The 24,976-nt window shown below is 45.7% G+C and overlaps 2 protein-coding genes across 5 annotated transcripts in view; one reads left to right on the top strand and one right to left on the bottom strand.

Moving 5' to 3' along the window:
* Positions 1-7,024, top strand: part of HPS5 (HPS5 biogenesis of lysosomal organelles complex 2 subunit 2) — a 48,038-nt gene extending 41,014 nt beyond the window's left edge. For both annotated transcript variants that reach the window (XM_044258922.1, XM_044258923.1), the window contains exons 21-23: positions 482-588; positions 3,933-4,203; positions 6,226-7,024. In XM_044258922.1, coding sequence (XP_044114857.1) covers positions 482-588; positions 3,933-4,203; positions 6,226-6,286 — 439 coding nt within the window. In that variant the 3' untranslated portion in view covers positions 6,287-7,024. The remainder of the gene's footprint in view (positions 1-481; positions 589-3,932; positions 4,204-6,225) is intronic.
* A 12,094-nt stretch (positions 7,025-19,118) lies between these two features.
* LOC122914284 (serum amyloid A-2 protein-like) lies at positions 19,119-24,237 on the bottom strand. Of its 3 annotated transcripts, XM_044260916.1 has the most exons (5): positions 24,221-24,237; positions 23,933-24,014; positions 22,016-22,117; positions 19,807-19,945; positions 19,119-19,419 (listed from the first exon to the last, which is right to left on the bottom strand). In XM_044260916.1, the coding sequence occupies exons 3-5, from the start codon at positions 22,104-22,106 to the stop codon at positions 19,257-19,259; spliced, it is 393 nt and encodes a 130-aa protein (XP_044116851.1). In that variant the 5' UTR covers positions 22,107-22,117; positions 23,933-24,014; positions 24,221-24,237; the 3' UTR covers positions 19,119-19,256. The 3 variants fall into 3 exon arrangements, with proteins under 3 accessions (XP_044116851.1, XP_044116850.1, XP_044116852.1); XM_044260915.1 differs by lacking the exon at positions 24,221-24,237 and having other exon boundaries at positions 23,933-24,055; XM_044260917.1 differs by lacking the exon at positions 24,221-24,237 and having other exon boundaries at positions 22,016-22,110; positions 23,933-24,055.
* Positions 24,238-24,976: the final 739 nt, after the last annotated feature.

Below are 24,976 nucleotides of genomic sequence, written 5' to 3'. Positions count from 1 at the left end.
CTTTTTTTTTCTTTCTTAAATACTCCAGATCAGGGCTAATAGAGCTGTCGGTAATAATGGAATTATTCTACTGCATTGTCCAATATGGTAGTTACTAGCCACTGTGGCTATTGAAAACTTGAAATATGGATTGGTCAGCTGAAGAACTGACTTTTTTTTTTTTAAGATTTTATTTATTTATTTATTTGACAGAGAGAGAGAGATCACAAGTAGGCAGAGAGGCAGGCAGAGAGAGAGAAGGCAGCAGGCTCCCTGCTGAGCAGAGAGCCCGATGCGGGACTCAATCCCAGGACCCTGAGATCATGACCCGAGCCAAAGGCAGCGGCCCAACCCACTGAGCCACCCAGGCGCCCAAGAACTGACTTTTTATTTGATTTAAATTTAAACAGCCACATGTGGCTAGCATCTACTATATTGGACAGCATAGCTCCAGATAAATTCACTGTTTTGATTCCTTTCTTCAACTTTGTTCTCTTTAAAGTTTCTGGCCTGGATATCTTTCTCTTTGTTTGGAGCTGGAGAGAAGAAGAGAGGCCTTCACCAACATTGTGTGCCTGAATGATATGAGCCTGATGGAAGGGAACAATGGTATGTAAATCCCAACTGTTACTCTTAGTTGTAGTATATTAGAAGTCACTGCAGATTTTTCAATAAGAAATTTGGTGAACATTTTGATGATCCCATATGTAATTCTAGCTAGCCATCAAATTTGTGGGTGTTTGTTTTTGTTTTGATTTTTTTGTGGGGTTTTTTTTGTTGGTTTTCTTTTTTTCTGAAGATTTTATTTATTTGAGAAAGAGAAAGTGAGCAAGAGTGAGCAGGAGCGAGGGGAGGGACAGAAGTAGAGGGAGAAGCGGGCTCCCTGCTCACAGGACTCAATCCCAGGACCCTGGGACCATGACTCAAGCCAAAGGCAAACACTTAACTGACTGAGCCACCAAAGCATCTTACAGGTTTGTTCTTTTTCATTTATTTTGTTTGTTTTTATCTATATCACTTAGTGTATCACAAAATCATAATTAGGAATAAACTATAGGCATCTTTTTTATTAATGAGTGTCTGCTTTGTGTTAGGCACTATACTAGGTCTTTTTTCATTGCTGGTTAAGTGAGATAACAAGCTGTTGGAATAGTTCCTGTTATTTCTGTTTTACAGAAGTTACAACTGAGACCTAGAGGAAGGACAGTTAGTTTCCCCAGAGCCATACCACTGGTGGAGCAGGTGTTCAGACCCAGGTCTGATTATCTCTGAAGTTTGTGTTCAGATTCTTTTCTCAGAACCGTATTGCCTTTTCCACAGCCAAATGTTAGATCATCAGAATGAACTTAATGTAGAGTGGCAGTCAGCTTTTCTTAAGCCTTCATAGGTATTTAGATAATTAAAAAAAAAATTTAAATTTTCATCAATCCAGCCTAGATACAATGGCAATCTGAAGGCCAGGCTTAGACGCTGGTATCTGAGGCTTGAGAGCCTGTCGTGGGTGTTCTGTAGTGTTGCTTTATTTGCCTCCGTGCAAAGACGCCAACCGTGTGACATCAGAGTCCTTCATTCAGCAGTGTGACCTACAGCCTGGTTCAGCCCTGTTTGTGTGGGAAAGGGAAAGTTCCAACCGGGCAGAGAAACCACTGACTGGCAAGTGTTAGCTTCAGTTGTCCCAACTGTCACAACAATTACTGAGATCATCTCTGCTTCAGAAATGAAGAGGAGGGCCGGGTGCTGGACTGGAGCTGTAGACATGGATACACTCCTGAAAAACAACCAAAACAGTTACGATAGGCGTGGTTTATATTTTTCAAGTTCTATCAGGATGTTTATTACACATAAAAACTGAAAATTCAGGGGCACCTGGGTGGCTCAGCGGGTTGAAGCCTCTGCCTTTAGCTCAGGTCATGATCCCCGGGTTTGGGGATCGAGCCCTACATTGGGCTCTCTGTCAGCAGGGAGACTGCTTCCTCCTCTCTCTCTGCCGGCCTCTCTGTCTACTTGTGATCTCTGTCTGTCAAATAAATAAAATATTTAAAAAAAACCCTGAAAATTCAGGAAGCATAAAGAAGACAAATATCACTTAAAATCCTTTCTGCCCAGGGGCGCCTGGGTGGCTTAGTGGGTTAAAGCCTCTGCCTTTGGCTCAGATCATGATCCCAGGGTCCTGGGATCGAGCCCCGCATCGGGCTCTCTGCTTGGCAGGGAGCCTGCTTCCTCCTCTCTCTCTCTGCCTGCCTCTCTGCCTACTTGTGATCTCTGTCTGTCAAATAAATAAATAAAATGTTAAAAAAATAAAAATAAATAAACTACTGGAACTATATCAAAACAAAAAGCTTAAAAAAAAAAAAATCTTTCTGCCCAGATAAAAGGACTCTGAATATTTTGTTAAAGTAATAATAGCAGCTGTTCTTACCCTTGGTGTAATAAATGGGGGTCCTTTCTTGACAGTTCTGTTTCCCTGTAACTCATATTAATCACGCTTCAAGGCATGTTGGTTTTACTGCCAGATGTAGATCTCCTGTCTTTGTACCTCCTTTGGCTCCACCACCAGCTCTCTGGTCCTAGCTACTTGCCCACATGGCTGCGGTAACCTCAGAGTTAGTCATCTGGTTTCTGTTCTCTCCCACATTTAATCCATTTTCCCTATAGCAGCCAGAAGCATTCTTTTTTTTTTTAAGATTTTATTTATTTATTTGACAGAGAGAGATCACAAGTAGGCAGAGAGGCAGGCAGAGAAAGAGAGAGAGGAGGAAGCAGGCTCCCTGATAAGCAGAGAGCCCGATGCAGGGCTCCATCCCAGCACCCTGGGATCACGACCTGAGCTGAAGGCAGAGGCCCCAACCCACTGAGCCACCCAAGTGCCCCAAGAAGCGTTCTTTTACAAAAATTGGATGATGTGGCTCTCCTTGAAGCCCCTTATGTAGAATTCAGAATAAAATTCAGGCCTTTGTGCACTGTAGGCCTTTCTTTGAGTTCCTTGAATTCAAGTTCTGTCCTGTGACAAGTTGCCTTGCATGTTTCTTTGTCAGAAAAGCAGGCTCCTTCATCTTCCAGTCCTGACGCCCTGCGACCTCAAGCTGCCCATATGTGAGCTGCAAGCATGTGCTCTCTAAGCTTGCCAGGTCTTTCAGCTGTCTGCTTACCTGTCCCATCCTCATGGAGCCCTTCTCAGATCCCCAAATCTGTCATTCTCTCTAATGGTTTCCTGATCTTTTTTCTTTCTTTCTTTCTTTTTTTTTTTTTTTAAAGATTTTATTTATTTGACAGAGATAACAAGTAGGCAGAGAGGCAGGCAGAGAGAAGGGGGAAGCAGGCTCCCTGCTAAGCAGAGAGCCCGATGTGGGGCTTGATCCCAGGACCCTGGGATCATGACCTGAGCCGAAGGCAGAGGCCTAACCCACTGAGCCACCCACGTGCCCCTTTTCTCTTTTTAAAGTAAAGATTTCATTTATTTATCTGAGAGAGAGTGCACGCGGGAGAAGCAGGCTTCCCCTGAGCAGGGAGCCCAATGTGGGACTCGATACCAGGACTCAGGGATCATGACCTGAGCCAAAGGCAGATGCTTAACAAATGAGCCATACAGGCACCGTGGTTCTCTGGTCTTTATCACACTTGGCCCAGTTTATAAGTACAGATTTATTTCTGTGTTTATCTGGGTTCTGCTCCCTTTACTGGACTATGAGCTCCACAGGAGTTCAGCGCCCATCATGTCTGGCTGGTCCCACACAGCACCTTGGGTACCTAGCCTAGGCTATACCTGGGAAATTCCTGAGTGAGTGGGTGAATGAAGAATTTTGGAGCTAATTTTGTGACTTCTCATTATCATACATTACTCAACAAATGTTCAGAAAGCAACTTTGTGTTAGGATGGTTTTGACCATCTCCTGTATGCAGGCAGAGTGCTAAGAGCCATTAGAGCCAACATTTGTGTGTTTCTATGTGTGTAGGTTGGCTCCCAGAGACTGTGGAGGAATGGAAGCTTCTCCTACATCTCGTACAGAACAAGAGCACAAAGCCAAGCCCCCAGAAGTTACCAAATGGGAACTTCAATGATGGACCTTCCCCCATCAACATGGAGAATGTGGCACTCCTGTTAGCTAAGGCCATGGGCCCAGATCGGGCCTGGTCCCTCCTACAGGAATGTGGTTTAACGGTGGAGCTGTCAGAGAGGTTTACCAGAACCTGTGATATCCTAAGGATTGCTGAGAAAAGGCAGAGGTAATAACTTGTCACACCTTGTCACGCCCTTTTCATAGGTACTTGGGGAATGTGGAAGCTCACAGATTTTCAGAGGGGGGTGGGGCTCTAGAGATGACTCAGCCCCAGCCTTTCCCTAGTAGCTGAGGGGGCGGAGACTTCTCTGCTGCTGAAGGACGAGCCTAAGGTAATGCTGTGTTTCATAGTCATGACCGAGACCCTTGTGGACCAATGTGAATACCCAGAGCTGATGTGTACTAGTTTGCAAAGACAGCACCAAATGTCACATTGTCTCAGGGCTTTTTTTGTTTTTGTTTTCATCGTGGTAAAATACAGATAACGTGAAATTTACCATCTTAACCATTTTTAAAGTGTCTGATTCAGTAGTGTTAAGTATATCCATATCATCTTGCAAACTTAAACTTTACCTATTAAACAACTCCTCATAAACAGCCTCTGTGCAGCTTCTGGCAACCACCAGTATACTTTTGTCTCTGTAATTTTGACTTATCCAAGGGAGGTATTCCCCAAGACGACCAGTGGATACCTAAAACCATGGATATATCGAACCTCTATATGTACTGGGTTGTTTCCTATATAGGCATACCTGTGATAAAGTTTAATTTTTAAGTTAGTGAGAGATTAATAATAACTGATAAAATGAACAGTTACAACAGCATACTGGAATAAAGGCTATATATATGAATGTGGTCTTTTTCTCTCTCTCTCTCTCTCTCCCCCTCTCCATTTCTTGCTCTCTCTCTTTGTCTCTCAAAATATCTTATTGTACCGTACTCACCCCTCTTCCTGTGATAATGGGAGTTGATAAAATGCCCACGTGATGAGATGGACTAAGGGGAGTGACTTAGGCATCGTGACGTAGTATTCGGCTACTCTTGACCTTCTGATGGGATGTCAGAAGGAGGATTGTTTGCTTTTGGACCATGGTTGACTGTGGGTATCTGAAACCATAGAAAACAAAACTGTGGGTAAGGGAGGAGGACTATTGTATTATAAGTATCTTATATCAGTGAATTCATATGGTGCTTGCCTTTTTTTTTTTTTTTCTTCTGAAGATTTTATTTATTTATTTGACAGAGAGAGATCACAAGTAGGCAGAGAGGCAGGCAGAGAGAGGAAGGGAAGCAGGCTATCCACTGAGCAGAGAGCCCGATGCGAGGCTCGATCTCAGGACCCTGAGATCATGAGCCACCCAGGCGCCCCGGTGCTTGCCTTTTTAATGACTGGCTTATTTCATTTACCATAGTGTTTTCAAGGTTCGTTGATATTAGAGCATGTGCCAGGATTTCCTTCCTTTTTAGGGTTGAATAGGAAGTAGTCCATTGTGTGGACGTACCGCATTTTGTGGATCCATTCAACGTGGGATGCTTCCCCTTATGGCTCTTATGAGTAAAACTGCTGTGAACACAGACGTACAAATGTCTTTCTGAGAGCCCGCTTCCAATTATTTTGGGTGTGTACCCAGAAGTGAAATTGCTAGATTATATGGAATTCTATTTTTAATTTTTTGAGGAACTGTCATACTGTTTTCTATAGGGGTTACCATTTTACATCCCCGCCAGTAGTGCAGAAGGGTTCCATTTTCTCCATATTCTCAGTAACACTAGTTACTTTCTTTTTGCAGTACCCATCCTAATGGGGGTGACGTGAGAGGATACTGTGGCCTTTATCTGCATTTCCCTAATGATTAATGGTGCTGTGCATCTTTTCATACACTTGTTGGCTGTTTGTATATTACCTTTGGAGACCTCTGTTCATGTCCTTTTTCCTATTTTTTAATTGTATTGTTTTTCTTTTTTGAATTTTTTTTATATTCTGGATATTAACCCTTTACCAGATACATGATGTACAGATATTTTCTCCTGTAGGACAGAATGCCTTTCACTCTGTTGATCGTGTCTTTTGATGCACAGATCAGTCAACTCTTTGAATCCTTTAATTTTCTGTGTGTTTAAAAAAGTGTCTTGTAAAGAAAGGACAACAAAAACTAAATATGCTTGTTTCTTTTCTTTGGGATTTCAGAGCCTTGATACAAAGCATGCTTGAAAAATGTGATCGGTTTCTCTGGTCTCAGCAGGCCTAGTGGAAGAAGATTGAGCACATGTCACAACGTTGTGAGAAAAACTGAATCATGCTCCCAAACGTCCTGAGTGCGTTTGCTGTTGAAGGAAAGGTACCGCCTGAAAACCTGCCACCTTCCGGGGTGTACTTTTGTCAGTGTCCCTCACTTCTGCATTTGTGGCTCCATCTGTGCCCTCAGTGTTTCTCAACCAGGATTGAACTTTGAAAGGAATCAGTCCTTGTCTGGCGAAATGAAGTGCCCTGGAATCAGAATATGAAAGTTCCCAGCCATGCCAGCCTTATTCTGAACAACAGTAGTACCTTCTCCTTGCTGGTGGATTGGGATAATTCGTTTCCTGTTGTGACTGTCATGGAGGGAGCAGAAGTTTCTCCTCCCAGTTCCATGAAGACGGATAAAGTAACTGGCAGGAGTTGAATTCTTTTTACATCTTAGCTGGAATAGTTGAGAAATTACTGAAATAAGACTTGGCAGAATGGAATTAGCACATCAAAGAAGTGAAACATTGAGCATTCAAGTTAGATATTTACATTAAATGACCCCATACTTAAATTGAGCTAATTTAAAATATATTTTTCCCGGTATTTGATGTTTTCTAATCTGAACCTATATACAAATGACTAATTTATTACTGGAAATGTTTTATCTCTAATCTTTACTAAACGGTGGCCCAAAGGAATCATGCACTTTTAAAAATTATTTTTTAAAAGCCATAATAAAGAAAAGCGAAGTACTAACAAAGACAGTAGTAGGCGCTTGTGTCATTTAAGCCATGTACTAGAATGCCTTCCTCAGGCTCCTGTACCTTTGTAGCACATTAATGTTAATAATAAATGTAAAATCTATTTTTATTTGAATAGATACAAGGTTTATTGTGAGCAATTTGCAGGAAGGTGTGGGTAACCTCAATGTGGAGTAAGAAAAGTTGGATATGTTGAATGATTCAGTCATAACACTGAGAGCTCCAGAGAGAAATGGCTGTCAGACTTCCATCTGATATTCGGATACTATGTAACCAGATGGGTTGAAGAGATTATCAGGGAAAGGTGGCTCACAGAGTTTCATAGAGTTTTGGGAAGCATAAAAAAACCTAACGATTCTGCTCAAAAGTGGAGGTAGGGTGGGTGGGTGGGTGTGTTTGTGTGTGGTTTCCTCTTACCAAGCAGTTCTCTGACACCAGTTGGGTGGCTACAGTTCAACCCATTTCTGACACTGCTGACCCAGAGGTAGCATCAGATCCCACAGGTACAGGGCTCAGTCCTAAGAGTGCCCTCCATTTTATTTTGTTAAATTTAAATTCAGTTAATTAACATGTAATGTGTTATTCAGAGGTAGAGATCAGTGACTCATCAGTCTTATGAACACCCAATACTCATTACATCACGTGCCCCCCTTAATGTCCATCACCCAGTCACCCCATCCCCCCACCTCCCCACCCCCGCCCTCCGCTTTGCCCACTAATTGTATGTCCAGGTTGTTACCTGTACTTCTGACCAACTGGCTATAAATCAGAGGTCCTCATGATCCCTTCCTTGGGTTTGATGATTTGATTAAATTGCTAGAGCAGCTCCCAGAACTCAGAGAAATAGTTTGTTTACTAGATTGCCAGTTTATTATATAAGGACAACTCAGGAACAGCCAGATAGAGTAGATGCATAGGGCAAAATTTGGGGAAAAGTGTGAGGAGCTTCCGTGCCTGCTCCAAGCTCCACCTTCTCTGAATATGACATGGTCACCAGTCCAGAAATTCTCTGAATCAAGTTCTTGGGGTTTTTTATGCCTTCATTACAAGGGCGTGGTTGATTAAATCACTGGTTACTGGCCATCGAACTCAATGTCCAGTCCCTCTCCCTCCTGAGGTCAGGATGTGGTAGTGGTTTAGAGGGTGGGACTGAAGGTTCCAGTTCTCTAAATCACGTGCTTGGCTCTACTGGCAACCAGCCCCCATCCTTAGGAGCAGTCCAAATGTCACCTCATTAGTACTATAAGACACCTCTGTGGAGCTCATCTCTTAGGAAATTCCAAGGGTTTTTAGGAGCTGTATGCCAGAAATGGGAGGAAGGCCAAGTACATATTTCTGTCAGTCACAATATCTTACCTTCCCACTAGAATCAGCTGGGTTTTGTCTGGATCGGACTATGTCAAATGTTCGTCTGTACTGAGGTAAAGGGCAAGATGCCTCCCTTCACTGGCCATCGGCTTCTGTCATCACATGATGACTGTCCAAAAGAGGACCCAGAAGAAATCTCAGAAGGAGATGGCTTGAACTGGCCTGATGGTGCAATCATTTCCTGACAGATTGCTCTAAGGGATCATACAGCAGTCCTCATTTGCCAAGAGGGTACAGAGAAATTTCTGACATTAAAAAAAAAATAATAATAAATAATAATTTTTTTTAAAAATCACATCCTCTGAATTTATTTTCCGAAGTAAACCAAGCAACAGCAAAAAAGCCCCTTCAGTTAAGCAATAAAGTTTCAACAGTCAAGTGGATATTAGGCAGTATTTCCCAATACAACTTGTATCTTTCACTGGCCTAAAAATTCTAGAGAGTGACGAAGGGTGGCCTTTCAACAGGGCTACAGGGTAGCATAGTGGCTAAGAGCTTGGGTGCAGAGGCAGGCTGTCTAGCTTTGAATGTTGTTCTGTCTCCTCCTAAATGACCTTGGAGAAGTTACTTTGTTTCTGTCAGTGTCAGTTTTCTCATCTCTACGATGGGGACAGTAGTAGCACTCAGGATGGTTTGAGAAGTGACGGAAGTCATGATGTGATGAAAGTGCAGCATGGAGCAGGTGCTCAGCGCAGAGAGTGCAGGGAGAGCCATCTCTCCGTGACACATGAGACTGAAGTGCAGGGTAGTAGAGCGTGTGACAGTACGCGGGGAACACGTGTTAGCTGTGGTGTGCAAGGGCTGGAATATCCTTGTGCCCAGTAGTGATCAGACACGAGTAAGCTGGTTTGTATGACTCCGAGAGAGTGGGAGGACCAAAGTTGAAGTTAAGAATGTCTTTGCAGGGACGCCTGGGTGGCTCAGTTGGTTGGACGACTGCCTTCGGCTCAGGTCATGATCCTGAAGTCCCGGGATCAAGTCCCGCATCGGGTTCCCAGCTCCACGGGGAGCCTGCTTCTCTCTCTGACCTTCTCCTCGTTCATGCTCTCGCTCACTGTCTCTCTCTCAAATAAATAAATAAAATCTTTAAAAAAAAAAAAAAAGAATGTCTTTGCATGTGTTAAATTTGTTCCTGTCCTGCCCAAGGCTCGGAACCTTGTGGCTGTCCTTGCCTCTCCCCCTCCTCAACTCTTAACGCGCCATCCCTAGGGAAATGCTCTCCGTTCTGTGTTGGTGGTGTTTTTCCATTGGTCAGTTTTCTCCCCCACTTGCTCTTGCCGCTGGTCCATGTTCGCATTCCTTCTTGCCTGCCTGGACAGTTGGAGCAGTTTTAATGACCTTTCTTTCTTCACTTCCAGACTCTACCTTCCCCTCCGCTACCACTCAGTGGCAGCTCCTTAAAATAGAAGCACCTCTGTATCCCCCAAGTCAGGTGACTCACAAACTTGCTACACATTAGAGTCACCGCAGGAGCTAGTGAAAAATACTGATGTCGGGGATCCTGCCCCAGGCCTGGGATCTGCAGATCAAGGGTCTGATTTAATCCTCCTACTCCTACATTGTTCCTAGATTTAGCTGAAGAGTGATCTTGAATTCTCTAGAAACCCCTGTTTCGGTCTCACGGGAGGTTAATGAGAGATCCACCGCCAGATTTCTTGTCCTCTTGAGACACAGCCTTAATCAGGCCTCTTCCCCATTTGTAACTTTTGGTGGCTCCCCTCTGCTTTCCAAATAAAGCCCAAATCCTTGAGCTTGTCGTTTAGGCCTGTTGGTGACTTGTTTCCAAGTTCAGTTTCTCGGTTCCAGAGTTAATCTCTCATCCTGGGCTCTCTGCTTCTGGATACGCTCTGCATGTGAACCTCTGGTTGGGCCCCTGCTTAATTAACCTCTGAATGACAAGTGTGGGTTACCTTACATTGTGATAAAATAAGCATAACACAGACTTCATCATCTTAACCATTCTGTGGCCAAACAAGGGGCTGACATCTCTCCTTGTGCCCGGAAACAGAAACTTTAGAGTAGGGTCAGAGCTTTTCCTACCCCTTCGTTTAGAAGGCTCTGCATTCCACTAAACTTCCTGAACAACACTGCAGAGTTGCGACACAGCTGCTGTGTGGTGTCTGGAGTTTCCAGGCAGCCCTGGCCTTCTGGATCAAATGCAGATCACAGAAGCAGCCCGGAAAAAAATCCTTCATGGTAATTCTTTCCAGAGGGCTCAGAAAAATACTGACTGGCACCACTGTGGTCTAAATACAGAGAATGTTTTCCCAGATTGTGGTTTTCCCATCTTGCCCAAGTAATACATTTTTCTAGATGGGCAATCTGAATCATAGTGAATATTCAAATTGATTTCCCTCTAGTAATGTGGGCAATATTTATACCTGTTATCAGTAGGTAAAACCTGGGTTTAGTGACTTTGTGTCAGTGTTTTGCGTTTTTTTTTTTAAGTATTTTTTTTTTTTAGATTTTATTTCTTTTTCAGAGAGACCGAGAGAAGAGAGAATGAGAGAGCACGTGTGCACAAGCAGGGGGAGCACCAGAGGGAGAGGGAGAAGCAAGCTCCCAGCTGAGCAAGGAGCTGATACAGGACTCGATCCCAGGACTTGGATCATGACCTGAGACAGAGGCAGGTGATGACCTGATTGAGCCACCCAGGCGTCCCCACCATCTTGGAATTTTAATTGATTTCTGAATAAGGTTCCCCACATTCTTCTTTTGCTTTGGGAACCCCATATTAAGTAACTGGCTCTGGCTGCCACAGTAGATCTAAGGTGGAGTCTGAGATTATACGTTTCCAGCAGATTACCAGGCCATGCTTCCTTGGATTGCCCTTTGGGTAGCAAGGCTCAGGCTAAAATCTGGTAAAGCAGCAATTTGGAAGGAGCCAAGGCACCGGCAGGTGGATTACTTGCCACGTTAAGCGGAACATAAATCTTTGCATTCCTTAAGCTTCTGAATCTCTTTTACAGCAAGTTAGCTTTAGTCTAATTGAAGGAAGGGAAGTAGAGCCGGTTTCACAGCCTGTTCTGTTCTCAGTTTATTTCAGCTTAAATAATTATGGAGAAAGAGCCTTCTGTGAAGTGTGCCTGGAAACTGGCCATGTCAGACTCAAGCTCAGGCTCTCTGGTCCCCCTCCTCTGTGCTGGTGGGTGCCAGCTGGAATGGCCCTTATGACCTAGGGGACTGGAGAGAAGGAGCCAAGGCTGTGCCGGTCAGGCTGACCAGAGTTCATCTTGATGTTTGGAGGCAGCCCCTAGCTAACAAAAACTTGCTTCTTATTGCCCTTGAAACTTACCCCCCACTGGGGACATTGTGGCTCATATGTTCCTCAGATTCCCTAACTGAAGCGGTGATCACATCACCCTGATTCTACCCCAACTTGTAAAAAACTTCTGTTATAAGAAAACAAAAGCAAGTTGTCTTAAGCAAAATATTACATGGTGTGCTGGAGATCCAGTCTTGTTGCTAAGAATGTCCCCAACCCCCATAGCTTTCCCAGTCTCTCAAAGAGCACTGTGCTCCAGATCCTGTCCCCCTGGGGTGGACTCTGTCTGTGTGGCACCACTAGGTTCATGGCTCCCCATTTCACAAGTCCATTAGTTTACATTTCTCTGCCCTTCCTGCTTCCCTCCCCCTCCCCTTGGCTAACCAGTGCCTTTTCCTCTCTTCTCTCTTATCTTCAACTGAGCATCCCATTAGTGGCTTCCTTCCAGAGTGAATTTACTCTACATCCCTGTGCTTTTCCATGAGCTTTAGAAAAGCACAGGGTTGTGGTATATCAGGTCTGGCTTATGCGCTACCTCAGATCCTGTGGCCACCTCGTCTTCCTGCAGCCCCTTCTCTGACAATCCCACATGGGCTTGGGTTCTTTTCCTGCAGGAGCAGCTGGGCAGCACTTTGCTTTGGGTCTGTTCCATAGGGCTTCTGTTTCCTACACTAGGGAAACCCTCGGTACTCACATGTGCACAACCACTAAGTGCAGGAACCCTAATATTCTAGGGTTCACATTTGACCAGTAGAAATGGAAGCCAGTTGATAGGTGCTTTTCTTTTTTGAATCCTGGTGGATAGGGCTCAGGCATCTGGTACTGCATCTTCAGGATGTCCCAGTGGGATTGAGCTCCAGCTCTAAGGCTCTTACTTGTGGCCTGCCCTATAATACATCCTTCTCTTGGCCATGCTCCTCCCCTGATCTACAACCCTGTCTCTCATGTCTGCTCCATGGGGTTGTTTCCCAGTAAAGTACCTGAGAACTTAGGGGAGGTGGTGGGAGTGAGGAAGGCAGGAGGTGGGAAGATTTTTCTATTTGAGGCTTTATCACTTAGACTTAATCCACTATTCAAGTTAATGGGTCCATTAGGTAAGAAAAAGTAGATAGATTGTTTCTCCCCTGACATGACCCACTTCTATCCTTCCTCCTACCCTGATGCCCTCAGTTCCCCAGAACTAAGCCCCCTGACCTATCTCCCTACCTGTGGATGCAGCTCAGCTCATAGCTTGCTATAGAAAGTACTGGAGGCTCCTCCCTGTCTAATGTCCAGGCAGCCCTCCAACTATAAACTGGGGTACAGGGGAGCATGGCACGTCTGTATTTATCCAATAGTGAGAGATCCAGAGGGCCCAGGGCCCGTTCAGATGGTAGCCCAAATGCCAAGCAGATTCCAAGCTGTTCTATTAACTGTAAGTCCCTATCAGAGAACTGGGAGTTATTATTATTATTTATTAATACTGTCCAAGGAAGTAGTGGTGTAGGTTAAGGGAGGAGCCTCAAGCCAGACTTCCTGTGTTCAAATCCTGGCTTCACCACGCATTAGCTCTGTGATCTTGAGCAGGTTACTCAGTCTCTTTGCCCCTTGGTCTCCTCATCTGAAAAATAATCTGCCCCATATGAGCTCAGTAAATATTAGCCATTATGACTAGTATTATTATTAAAATACTCTCCTGGCTAATCCCAATAATCCTGGTTTTTATTTTTTAGCCAAAACATAGTTAATATTTCACACTAAACATAGCAAGAGTTGTGCTTTTCTTTTTTCATATGGAGATGGTAATATTTTTTACAAAATTCCCTATGCATAAGATAAACAACAAATTCTTTTGTTGTCTTATCAAGATAATACTAAACAGAATTTTTTAAAAACTCCCCTGGGTAAAATGGGTATTACCTGAAATGACTGCATAGTATTCCATTTTATGGTCATATTAAATCATTCGTATTATTTGATGAATGTTCTCTCCTTCCCCCACTCCCCCCACCCCAGGCCCTAGTCTGTTATTTACATTTTTTTCCCCATACAGTTTTTTAGTTGAGATGTAATTCACATACCATAAAATTCACCCTCTCTGAGTGTTCAGTTCAGAGGTTTCTAGTATATTCATAGTATTGTGCATTCTTCACCTTCGTGTAATTCCAGAATATTTCCATCATGCCAAAAGGAAACTTCATACTCTAGCAGTCACTCCCTACTCCCCCTCCTTCCAGGCCATAGCAACCACTAATCTTTCTTCTCTGGATTTGTCGTTTCTGGAAATTTCATACAAATAAAATCATATATAACCTCTTATGTTTGGCTTCTCTTATTTAGCCTAATGTTTTCAAGGTTCATTCACGTAGCATGTATTAGTACTTCATTCCTATTATGGCTGAATACCATTCTGTTGTATGAATATACATTTTGTTTAAATACTCATTAATTGATAAATACTTGAGTTGCATCTATTTCTTGCATATTTTGGATAATGCTGCTACTTTGGTCATGGAAGGGACAATGCTTTTTCTTAATGGAATAGACACAATGAGTATAGATTGGTCTTCCTTGCATCCAGTGCTTCTTCCAAAGTCTGTGGACTTACTGAATGCCTTATGCACTACCATGGTATTTGTTTTATACAGTATTACTCTGGTTAAAGAACTCGTCTGCAACAAATAAAACGTGGCAGTGGGACTATGCTCCTGGAATTCACTGGTTTAACCATGTTCCCTATTATCCTGAAGTAGGCAGCTGGGTAGAGTGGTGGAATAATGTTTTGAAAACTCAATCGCAGTTCTAGCTAGAGAGCAACACAATTATCATAATCCATGCAAGGGATGAGGCAATGCCTCCCCTCCCCCGCCACCCTTATGGTATGTGCTTTAAGATTTTTTATTTATTTTATTTGAGAGAGAGAGCATGAGAGGGAAGAAGGTCAGAGGGAGAAGCAGACTCCCCACGGAGCTGGGAGCCTGATGCGGGACTCGATCCCCGGTCTCCGGGATCATGACCTGAGCCGAAGGCAGTCGCCCAACCAACTGAGCCACCCAGGCGCCCCATTATGGTATGTGCTTTAAATCAGTTTCCAATATATGGTACTGTTTCTCCCATAGCCACATTTCATGAGTCCAGGAATGAAGGCAAGGAAGTATCATTTTAGTGGCTTCTCTCACTATTACCCCTACTGATCTACTAGCAAAATTTTTTGTTTTCTGTCCTTGTGACTTGAAGTTCTGGTGGTCTAAAAGACTAGATCCAAAGAGAGGAACCACCCAAGGGAGAGAATATTCCACCTGTAGACAAGAGCTTGAGCTCACACCTGTGGAGTTCCAGCCTGCTTGTGATCCTCCCTGCTTGGTTGCACGAAAAACAGGTCTTCGCTGTAGACTTTGGGCCTCCTTAGCCAGCCCCTGCCATTGCATAAGCCAATTCCTTGTGAGAGATCTAAATCTAGACCTATCTCTATGATCCTGTTCTCTAAAATAACTTATAGTGACAAATTCTGAATCAGAGTTTGACCAGAGAAGTGGAACCAATAGGCCATAGATGTATATATTAATGGCCTTATTACAAGGAGCTGGCTTGCTCCAGTTGTAGGGGCTGGCCAAACAGTCAGGAGAGGCAGGCAGGATGGCGAGATCCAAGGGAAAGGAGAGCATTTGTAGGCCCAGTGCCTATTTGGAGAGTAGGTCAAGGAAGAGTTAAGCCTTTTTCTAAAGGCCTTCTGACTGAAGAAACAAGTTCCACCTAGGATAATCACCCATTTGATTAAAGATAATTTATTAAACACTTCAACCATGTCTGCAAAATACAGCAGCATGTAAATTAGTGTTTGAATAACCGAAGGAAGACGTGTGTATACAGCAAAGTGGCTCTGGCTCCCCTTCATCCTTTAACCCTGGGCAGGGAGTATCTCCTACGGGCCATCCAGCTGGCCTCACGGAGAAGTGTGAGGGTATAGTTCAGCCCAGCCAAGTGGACACATTAAAAAGCCATGACTGGGAGTCACAGTTCTCATTTTTAATGAGAAAGCTTGCAAAGCATTGCTAGAGGAAAGAACTTTTTCTATGATAAAGTGAGATTATGTCAGTTTAGATGGAACTTTAGTGGAGATTTTGGTATAGATTTGGATACTGATCTTTAACATTACCACATTCTGCAGACCAAAACCTGTATCAAATACCAAATACCCTCCACATATCCCAAACACTGCTCCCGGGCCTGTCATCCTCTGCAGAATACTTTTCCTCCTGCTTCATTCATTCATTCAGTAAGTGTTTATTGAACATCTACCATGTGCCAGGAGCTCTGGTAGGTACTCTGGGTAACGAGGAGGATATACAACAAGATAGACAGGCTTTTTTTTTTTTTAATGGAGTCTTTTTAAAAAGATTTTTATTCACTTATTTGACAGAGAAGGATCACAAGAAGACAGAGCAGCAGACAGAGCAGGGGAAGCAGGCTCCTTGTTGAGCAGAGAGCCCAATGCAGGGCTTGATCCCAGGATCCTGAGATCATGACCTAAGCTGAAGACAGAGGCTTAACCCACTGAGCCACCAGGCACTCCAGTACACATGCTTTTTGCCCTTTGTGATGGGTCCTGGGGACAATAATGTACAATAATAGCAGCTACAACTGCATTCCCTCAGAATCCTCACCCCCCCCAAAATGTTCTGTGTCTCCTCACTGCCCTCTGTTTACCTTCCTCCTTTTCTCAGGAGTACCTCCTTGCTTCTTTTCAGGTTAACCCGTCATCAGTGAGCTTGACCTCATCCCCTCCTTTTGGCTAATTAGTTAAAAAGTATATTATTTCAACCATTTGTCCATTCATTCCGTGTGGAGGTTCTGTTATGCACCAGATACTTTGCTTAGTGGCAGATACTTACAGCTAAATAAGACAGAAATTGTTACAACCTAGGATGGATGCTGGGCCAAGAAAGCCATCAAAACAAAAAACAGTAACAGAAGAACATAAAGAAAGAAATGAAAAAAATCACTACATATTAATAATAGGAAGGAGAGTATAGCTACAGTAGGTGACTCAGAGCAGTCAGAGAAGGACTCTCAAGAGAGTTCCCATGAGAGACACAGGCTAAGAAGGGAGCAGCCATGGGAAGAACAGATGGATCGAGTGTATGAGGCACCGTGGCAAACTAGAGCTTGACCTTTTGGTGGCAATGAGAGAAGACCATGGGCCAGGAGGGTGTGACAAAGGAGCGCGCGAAGCCATGAAGGTAGTTGAGGGCATCTTTTAAGAAGGCGGGAAAAGGCAGGTGGTGCCAAACACTCCCGCCTGTGGTCCTGGCTCTGCACCCATGCTGTGTGCAACCCCGGACACCGTCCTAATTATGTAACTACCCACTGGGGTTTCTCCAGCTAACCGCAAAGACTCTGTGTGGCTTACATCAAATAAGGCACGTACAGTATAGAGGATGGTTTGGCATCTGCAAACAAAGAAAATGGTGGCTACTCTGTGTAATTAGTATTCACCAGCCTCCCCCAGCCTGGCAGAGCTGGGGTTGCCTCCCGTGTGCTTCCGCGGAGGCTCTTTATTAAAGTGTGTTGTAAGCGTCTATGTGCATATCTGGCTTCCTTTCTAGAACATCGGAACTTGTCAGAAGAAAAGTCATGTAGGAAATAGGATGGAGGGCGCCTGGGTGGCTCAGTGGGTTAAAGCCTCTGCCTTTAGCTCAGGTCATGATCTCAGGGTCCGGGGATGGAGCCCTACATCGGGCTCTCTGCTCAGCAGGGTCCTGCTTCCCCAGCTCTCTCTCTGCCTGTCTCTCTGCCTGCTTGTGATCGCTCTGTCTCTGTCTCTGTCTCTCTCTCTGTTAAATAAATAAATAAAACATTTCTTAAAAAAGAAAATAGGATGGAAGTGTATTATGAACTATAAACTACTGTTCGGTTGGGAGTTACGTTAAAGAAGCTTGGAATCTATCCGGGGGACTGACACATGAAAGGAATGGAGGGGATGAGGTAAAGACGAGCCCGCAGGTATGAATGAAGCTCTGTGAGAGCCCGTGTCTGCCCGGGCTACTGGGAAGGTTCTTCAAGGAAGTAGAATTTTTATTGGGATCTGAATTTAAGGACAGTAGGAATAAAGATGAGAGAAACGAATGTGAGAGGCATTCCTCAGGTAGGACCAAAAAGAACTGGTTAAAAATGTCATCAGAGGGGCACCTGGGTGGCTCAGTTGGTTAAGCATCTGCTTTTGGTTGGGTCATGGTCCCAGAGGCCTTGCTTGGCAGGGAGTCTGCTTCTCCCTCTCCCTCTGCCATTCCCCCTGCTCTTTCTCTGTCTCTTAAGTAAAAAAAAAAAAAAAAAATCTTTAGAAACAATGTCATCAGAGACAGGGACTGCTGTTGGGGAGGCCAAGACATCCGTTGCCAGAACCCCTGGGATTAGGCTTCCCAAAAGCCTGATGGAGAGAGGCTACTGAGGGACAAGGTGCAGAGGCAGAGCAGAGGACAGGACACAGGTGACTGGGCAATGAAGACATGGGGACACAGAGAGGTCTGGGAATAGCAACAAAACACCTGGAGAGGCCTCAGCCCGGTTAGAGTAAGAGGCGGAGAGAGGAGATGAGAGGTCTCGTCCTCCGTGCTGTGGCCCACCCCCCAGATTGGAGACCCCGTTATTAGCCAGTCAGGAGACAGAAACTGAGCAGTGATAGGAAGAGGGAGGGTTTAACATAAAGAATTATTCTATAGTTGCAGAAGATTGGCTATTAAGGGATAAAAAATAAAGGAAGGATGAATTCAGGACAGGCCCTCCTCACAAGGCTGACGTTAAGGTCTTGTTAGAAAGTGTGTGGCCTTGGTATTTTGCTTGGCAGCAAAAGTTTGCTGGGTGCCACAAGTCAAAGTTGATGAGCAAGAAAGTCCCCAGATGAGGTGACAACAAAACTTGCCAGATGTTGATGATGTCCCTGTGCCACCATTTCCTGGCATGTTTTGTTCCTGGGAGCTTTTGTGTGAAATAAGGTGGAGAAAAACTTCTCCAGGCAGGGTTCTTAGAAGGCAGGGACAGAAACTGGTTTTCACTGGATTTGAAGGCCCCGCTGAGAAACCAACAGAGGATCAAAGTGACAGTGGCCAGATCAGGATGCCACCATCCCGTCCTCCCACGCTGAGTCCCCTGACCCCAGGGACAGAGAGCACTAAGGCACAAGACAAAAGGAACTAGACACTGAGGCCAGAGAAAGTGACAGGACTCCATGGACAGCAGTGAGGGGTCTGGCGTGGAAGGACCTGGAAATAGCACAAGTGCAACTAGAGGGGCCTGGACAGGGAAGTAGGTCTGATTGGGGAGGGGTGGGTGCAGGGCGTCTGTCCCTGTGACGCTGAGATTTCCTCCCCAGCACATCAAACAAGGGCCCAGGCTCTGCCCGCTCAGGGTGGAGATGTCCATCCTTCACTCCTGGGGAGCAAACAAGCAGTCCTTATACCCAAAAGTAACACACACTTTTCAAGTCAGTCTCATTAAGTATTTATTAGACACATATTAGGTGCCCTCCCCCCCGCCTCTGGGGACAGAGAACTCAATGACTGGGTGTTCCTGCCCTCAGGGTCCTCACAGCCCATCTCCCCAGGGCAGAGCCAAGGGAAAGCTCAGTACTTGCTAGGCAGGCCAGAGGGTCGGAAGTGGTTGGGGTCTTTGCCACTCCGGCCCCATTCGTTGGCAGCCTGGTCAGCCTTCGAGTCCTCCACTCCGTGGCCGCTGTCTCCATACTTGAAAAGGTCTGTGATTCTCTGAGAACTCTCTCTGGCGTCACTGGAATGGAGGAAGGCAGGTGGAGATTCATTAGGGGCTGCTGAGCAACAGGCCCCCGCCCCCACCAATCCCTTCTCTTTCCGAGGGATGGCTGAGAGGAGCCCAGGCCAGAGGGGCTGAAACACGGACCCTGCTCCACGCACAGCCCAGGTCAGCCCAGGCTGGTCCCCGTGCCCACAGCAGGAGGCTGGGAGGCCCCCATTCCCACTGGCCTTGCTCTGGCTCTGCCAGCCACTCAGACCCCACACTGGGCACAGAGGGGAGGGTGGGCAAGAGGACCAGGAGCCGCCGTCTCTACAGGAAGCTTCTCTAGTGTTGGCCCCTCCTGGCTCTCTAAGGCCGCCATGCTCAGCCAAGCCATCCCTGCATCCCCGGGGCCCTTGTTACCTGATGACTTTAGCAGCCCAGGCGCCCCCAGGGCCCCTTTGTGCAGCATCATAGTTCCCGCGGGCATGGAAGTATTTGTCCGAATTTTTGTAATTGGCTTCTCTCATGTCAGAGTAGGCTCTGTACATGTCTCTAGTCCCTGGAAAGGAAAGAAAATGGAAATGATCCTCTCTTGGCAAAATAGAGAAAAAGTTTTTCTCCCAGTGATTCTAAGACTTCAGCCTTTGACAAAATCCTCAGACATTTTATTGGCTGAGATAAATATTCCTTTACTTTTCACTCCCCTGGGTGAATGTTAGGAGAATCACACTTGGTGCAAGTTTTATTCTCTGTGAGTCCGTTCTAAGTACTTTGCTACTTGGTTTTTGAGTGTGTGTGATGTGTGTGAACAGGAGGTGGGGTCGTCTTTAAGGGATGCTTCTTGTACAAGGGAACCTCTCTACCTGGGAAGGACAGGGGCCCCTTGGACTGGGGCATGAGGACAAAGGCAAGTCTGAAGGAGGTTGCTGACCCAGAGGGCTCCCAACCCAGTCGGCGGGAGAAATTCCTCCCTGTGGGCAGCGTGAAGACAACTCAGGCCTGTGTACGTCAGAATATCCGGGGCTTAGGTGGCACCAGAATTGACCAAACTCAATCATAAATGTAATTGATAAAGATGAGTTCCCCCAAGGGAACTTTATAGAAATGGGGTCACCATCAAGGCAGAAAAAGGGCAACTGACCCACCAGCTCTAAAGTCCAGGGTTCTCCCCAGTAAACAGAAGAGTATTGACTTCCACAGAGTGCTTATGCAGACAAACTGAGAAAATACGCATAGAACTTCTGGAAGGCTGTAGGTGCCCAGGATGCTATCACCGCTCTGGGCCTTAGGAAGTCTGGGACAAACTCAGGAAAGGGACTGAGGAAGAGGAAGAGCAAGCGAGTTACAGACTGAAGGAATCTGATCAGGCTACAGCTGTGCCTGTGAGAATTTAAAAGGATCAACAGCAAACCCTCAAAGCAGTAATCAGTGACTCTCACCAAAAAACAAAAATAAAGATAAATGATGTTGTGTAATATACAAATCGTGGCACTGAGTCTGACTGCTAAGTTGTGTTCCTCTTGCTCCCCTGCCCAGCCAGGCCCCAGGCCCTCAGAACCACCATCACCTAATTCCTTGTGCCTGTTGACTGTGGGGAGCAGAGCTCTGCAGCGTGGCCCTCTGCCTCTCCCAGGGCCTGTCTGCCATTTGCTCAGATACACAAGAGGCTGTGTGATCCCAACCCCGCCCCCCCTCCCCCCGTGGGCCATGCACTCTCTGGTCTGGGAGGCAGGACAGCGCTGTTCTAGCAAGGTCTGGGGAGCTCTACCACGGGGGCCATCCAGTTCTGTTTGAGGACTTTGTCAGACTCTTCATTTTTTTGTGCCTCAGGTCCTCTGTCAAGGCATGATGGCCCCTACACTGCAGGGCTACAGATTAAAACCTGAGGATGAAAACAAATTAATTCATCCACACAAAACTCTTAGAACAGTGCCTAGCACAGGCCCAGCTCAGTGACTCCTGAATGGAGTGAGGCCCCCCTTTCCTGGCAGCCTGAGACCCAGCCACAAGCGGTCCCTGAATTCCCGCTAGGTGGCGCTCGCGTCCCAATTGTAAGGAGGGAGCGGGCACCCTGGACCCCAGCTCTCTTCCTGCTCCTGCTCCAAGTTGAAGCCCTAAACTCAGTGGCCTCCAGCTTGGGGATCCCCTGGAAGAGTGCAATGCTGCCTAGAAAAGCCAGGGGTGAAGGGATAGGACAGATGTGGTTTAAGGAGAACGGCCATATATAGTAAGTAAGCCCTAGAGACCTAATGCACAGTATAATGAACACCAAACAATATTGTATTATAATTATGAAATATGCCATAGTCTAGTTAATTACTTCAACTCCTAAAAAGAAAGGATAATTATGTAACATGATAGAGGTGCTAATTATAGCTACAGTGGCAATCAGATTGAATATATAAATGCATCAAATTAACATGACATACACCTTAAACATATACAATGTTGTATGTCAGATATAGTTCAATTAAAAAAAAAAAAAAGCCTGGGAAACTGCTATCTTGAAAACCATGCTTCTTATTTCCCATTTGTGGCCTTTGGCCTGTGTAGACATGGCCTCTTCTCTGGGCAATCCTGGAGGGAATCCAGGGGCAGCCTCCCCCTGCTCCCATGCTTTTGACCTTACCTTGGCCAGCTTCCTTGAGGAAGCTTAACCATCTTTGGCTGCTGACGCCCAGGACCAGGGAGCACAAGAGGATGCCCAGGAAAAGCTTCATCCTGCTGCAGACTCAAAGACAAACAAAGATGACAGGTGTTTAGTTTTTGTTTGGTCTGATTTGGGGGGAGGGGTGATGTTGACCTATTGTATTCCAAAACTGAGCCACAGTCAGGATTATCTCTATCTATATATCCACACACACAGACACACATGCATATGTGTACACATACATCTGTGTATATACATATATATATGTACATATGTGTAGAAAGAGGTAGACAGTATGTATACATATATTAGGCAGGCGATACATAGATACATAGAGAATTCCAAAGGGTCCACTTGTCCATTTCCACTTGCCTCATTGGAATCCCAGCATGAGAGACTGCGCTGTGCTTTTTTTTTTTTTTTTAAAGAATTTATTTATTTAGTTGACAGAGATTACAAGTAGGAGAGAGGCAGGTAGAGAGAGAGAGGAGGAAGCAGGCTTCCTGCCGAGTAGAGAGGCCGATACGGGACTCGATTCCAGGACCCTGGGATCATGACCTGAGCTGAAGGCAGACGCTTAACCCACTCTGATAGAAACCACTCTGCGGAGCGCCTGGGTGGCTCAGTGGGTTAAAGCCTCTGCCTTCGGCTCAGGTCATGATCTCAGGGTCCTGGGATGAAGTTCTAGAACCTAGGTGAGGTTCGGTGGGCTGAGGTCCAGAGCCGATGACCAAGAAAGAATTCTTGAGACATCTTTGGTGCAAAATGGTGGTTTATTAAAGTACGGGGACAGGACCCGTGGGCAGGAAGAGCTGCTGCGCATTATCCTGAGGAGTGGCTGATTATATACATAGGAGTTGGGTAGGTGAGAACAAAGGGGGAGATGTTAGTCTCTAAGGAATTTTGGAAGCTAGGTCTCCAGGACCTTGAGGGGCTAGCTATTGTTGGCAGAAAGGTTATTTATTACTAGTAATAAAAATCTTCTTGTGAGACCCTTTAGATGTGTATCAATGGGCCATATGCTTGGGAATGATTCTGGAAACTATCTTGGAGATCTAGAGATAAAGTTTCACATTTCTTCTATCAAGTGTCCTTGTTAGTAAGACTTGGGTTTAGAAGAAATTTAACTTTATTTAGGGCTTGAGGAACTGAGTTATTTGCCTCTGGAAATTGTGCTATTGTTAAGCTAGCTTCTTTGTTGTAAATCTCTAGGACATTGGTAAACCAAGGGAGACTCCTGTCTTGCAGGATTGTGATCTCTGCAAGTTAACTATTTGTTTTTCTTTTAGGGCAGTCAGGGGTGCCTGAGGAATGTCACACATATTACCGAGGGGAGTGGGTGGAGGGGGGGGTGCAAGGTGCCAGCTTTTGCTTTGTCCTCAGCCAGCCTCCTGCTCCCTCATCACTGGGATGGAGTCCCAGTATCGGGCTTTCTGCTTAGCAGGGAGCCTGCTTCCCCTTCTCTGTCTGCCTGCCTTTCTGCCTACCTGTGATCTCTGTCTGTCAAATAAACAATAAAAAAACACCAAATCTACAAAAAAAAAAAAAAAAAACCACTTTGCATTTCAATCCTCACCTATGAGCCCAGACACCCAATGTATAAAAAGCTTCCAAAGAAACGTCTGGGCATTGCGTGACCATATACCAGTCTGTAGAATGAGATGAGTGAAACAATGCACAAATATTGGTGGAACGCCTGCTCTACCCATCCCAGAGCTCCCACCGAGGAAGTACACGACTAAATCCCAGTCCCAGAAAGCATTCACATCTGCTGACTCCTAATTGTCAGGCTATGAGACGCAGGGAGGAAGCAGAGAGCTGGGACACATCCCAGGAATGCTGTGGGGAAAGGGAATCTGCAGAAAGAACAAGTTTTGGAAAATTCTAGCACCTTACCTTGGGCTGTTGCTTCCTGCAGATCTCCCGGTGAAGCTGAGCTTCCTGTGAGAAACGCCCGCACTTTATATGCTGAGCTGTGCTGGGGGAACAAGAAGACAGGTTTGAAGCCAAACCCTGAGATTTGGGAAATTTTCCTTGGCCAGAACCCAGCAGCCAGCACAACAGGCTCCTTCCTTGTTCCTCTAAGGGTCTATTCAGCCAGAACAGCCCCCCCCAGTTGAACTGCCATTTTGCTTTAAACTTAAATTGACTTTGCCCCCCCACCCCTCGCCCAGGGGAACTTACTTAAAAACAAGTCCTGGAAACCAGTCCCAGATAACAAAGTCCAAGTACAAGGGTGGGTCAGGCCAGGCAGAGGTATTCAATCAGTGGGGGCCATACCAAGGAGTATGGGCCCCGCTCTTTGGGCACCTTTTGGGCGCCAATTCTGAACTAGGTGATAGGCTGGTTCAAATGTCTACTGGGGTAAATTGTAATTCAGTTGGTCACCTAGCAGGACTGTGCAGCTTTCTCTGTGTGTTACAATCTCATTGGCCACCTGTGCGTGGCCAGGCCCAACCACATGGCCTTTGCTCTATAAAAGTTAGTCTGGAAAGCAGGGAGGGGTCGTCCTCTCTGTAAGGGGGGGGCCCCCACGGACCCATTATTGGGGTGCCCATTTGGGGGGGGACCCAACATTCCCATCTAATTTCCCAGGTTGTGCCACCTGGCAGCTTCCAGAGTGCAGCAATCTTGGGGTTTTCTGCCTGTTTTCAGTCTCCTTCCTGGTGAGGAAAGATTTCCTTCCCAACACAATGAGGTATTGACAGCGGGTGTGAAGAGTAATCAATATTAGACAAGAGATTTGATTGTCTAAAGAATGAGCATAGGGGACGCCTGGGTGGCGCAGTTGGTTGGACGACTGCCTTCGGCTCAGGGCGTGATCCTGGAGTCCCAGGATCGAGTCCCACATCGGGCTCCCAGCTCCATGGGGAGTCTGCTTTGCTCTCTGACCTTCTCCTCGCTCGTGCTCTCTCTCACTGTCTCTCTCTCTCAAATAAA

This window comes from Neovison vison, chromosome 7 (assembly GCF_020171115.1).
Source record: "Neovison vison isolate M4711 chromosome 7, ASM_NN_V1, whole genome shotgun sequence".
In the NCBI taxonomy this organism is placed as follows: domain Eukaryota; kingdom Metazoa; phylum Chordata; class Mammalia; order Carnivora; family Mustelidae; genus Neogale; species Neogale vison.
The sequence above is the reverse complement of the archived record's forward strand: the minus strand, read 5'-3'. Positions and strand labels throughout refer to the sequence as shown.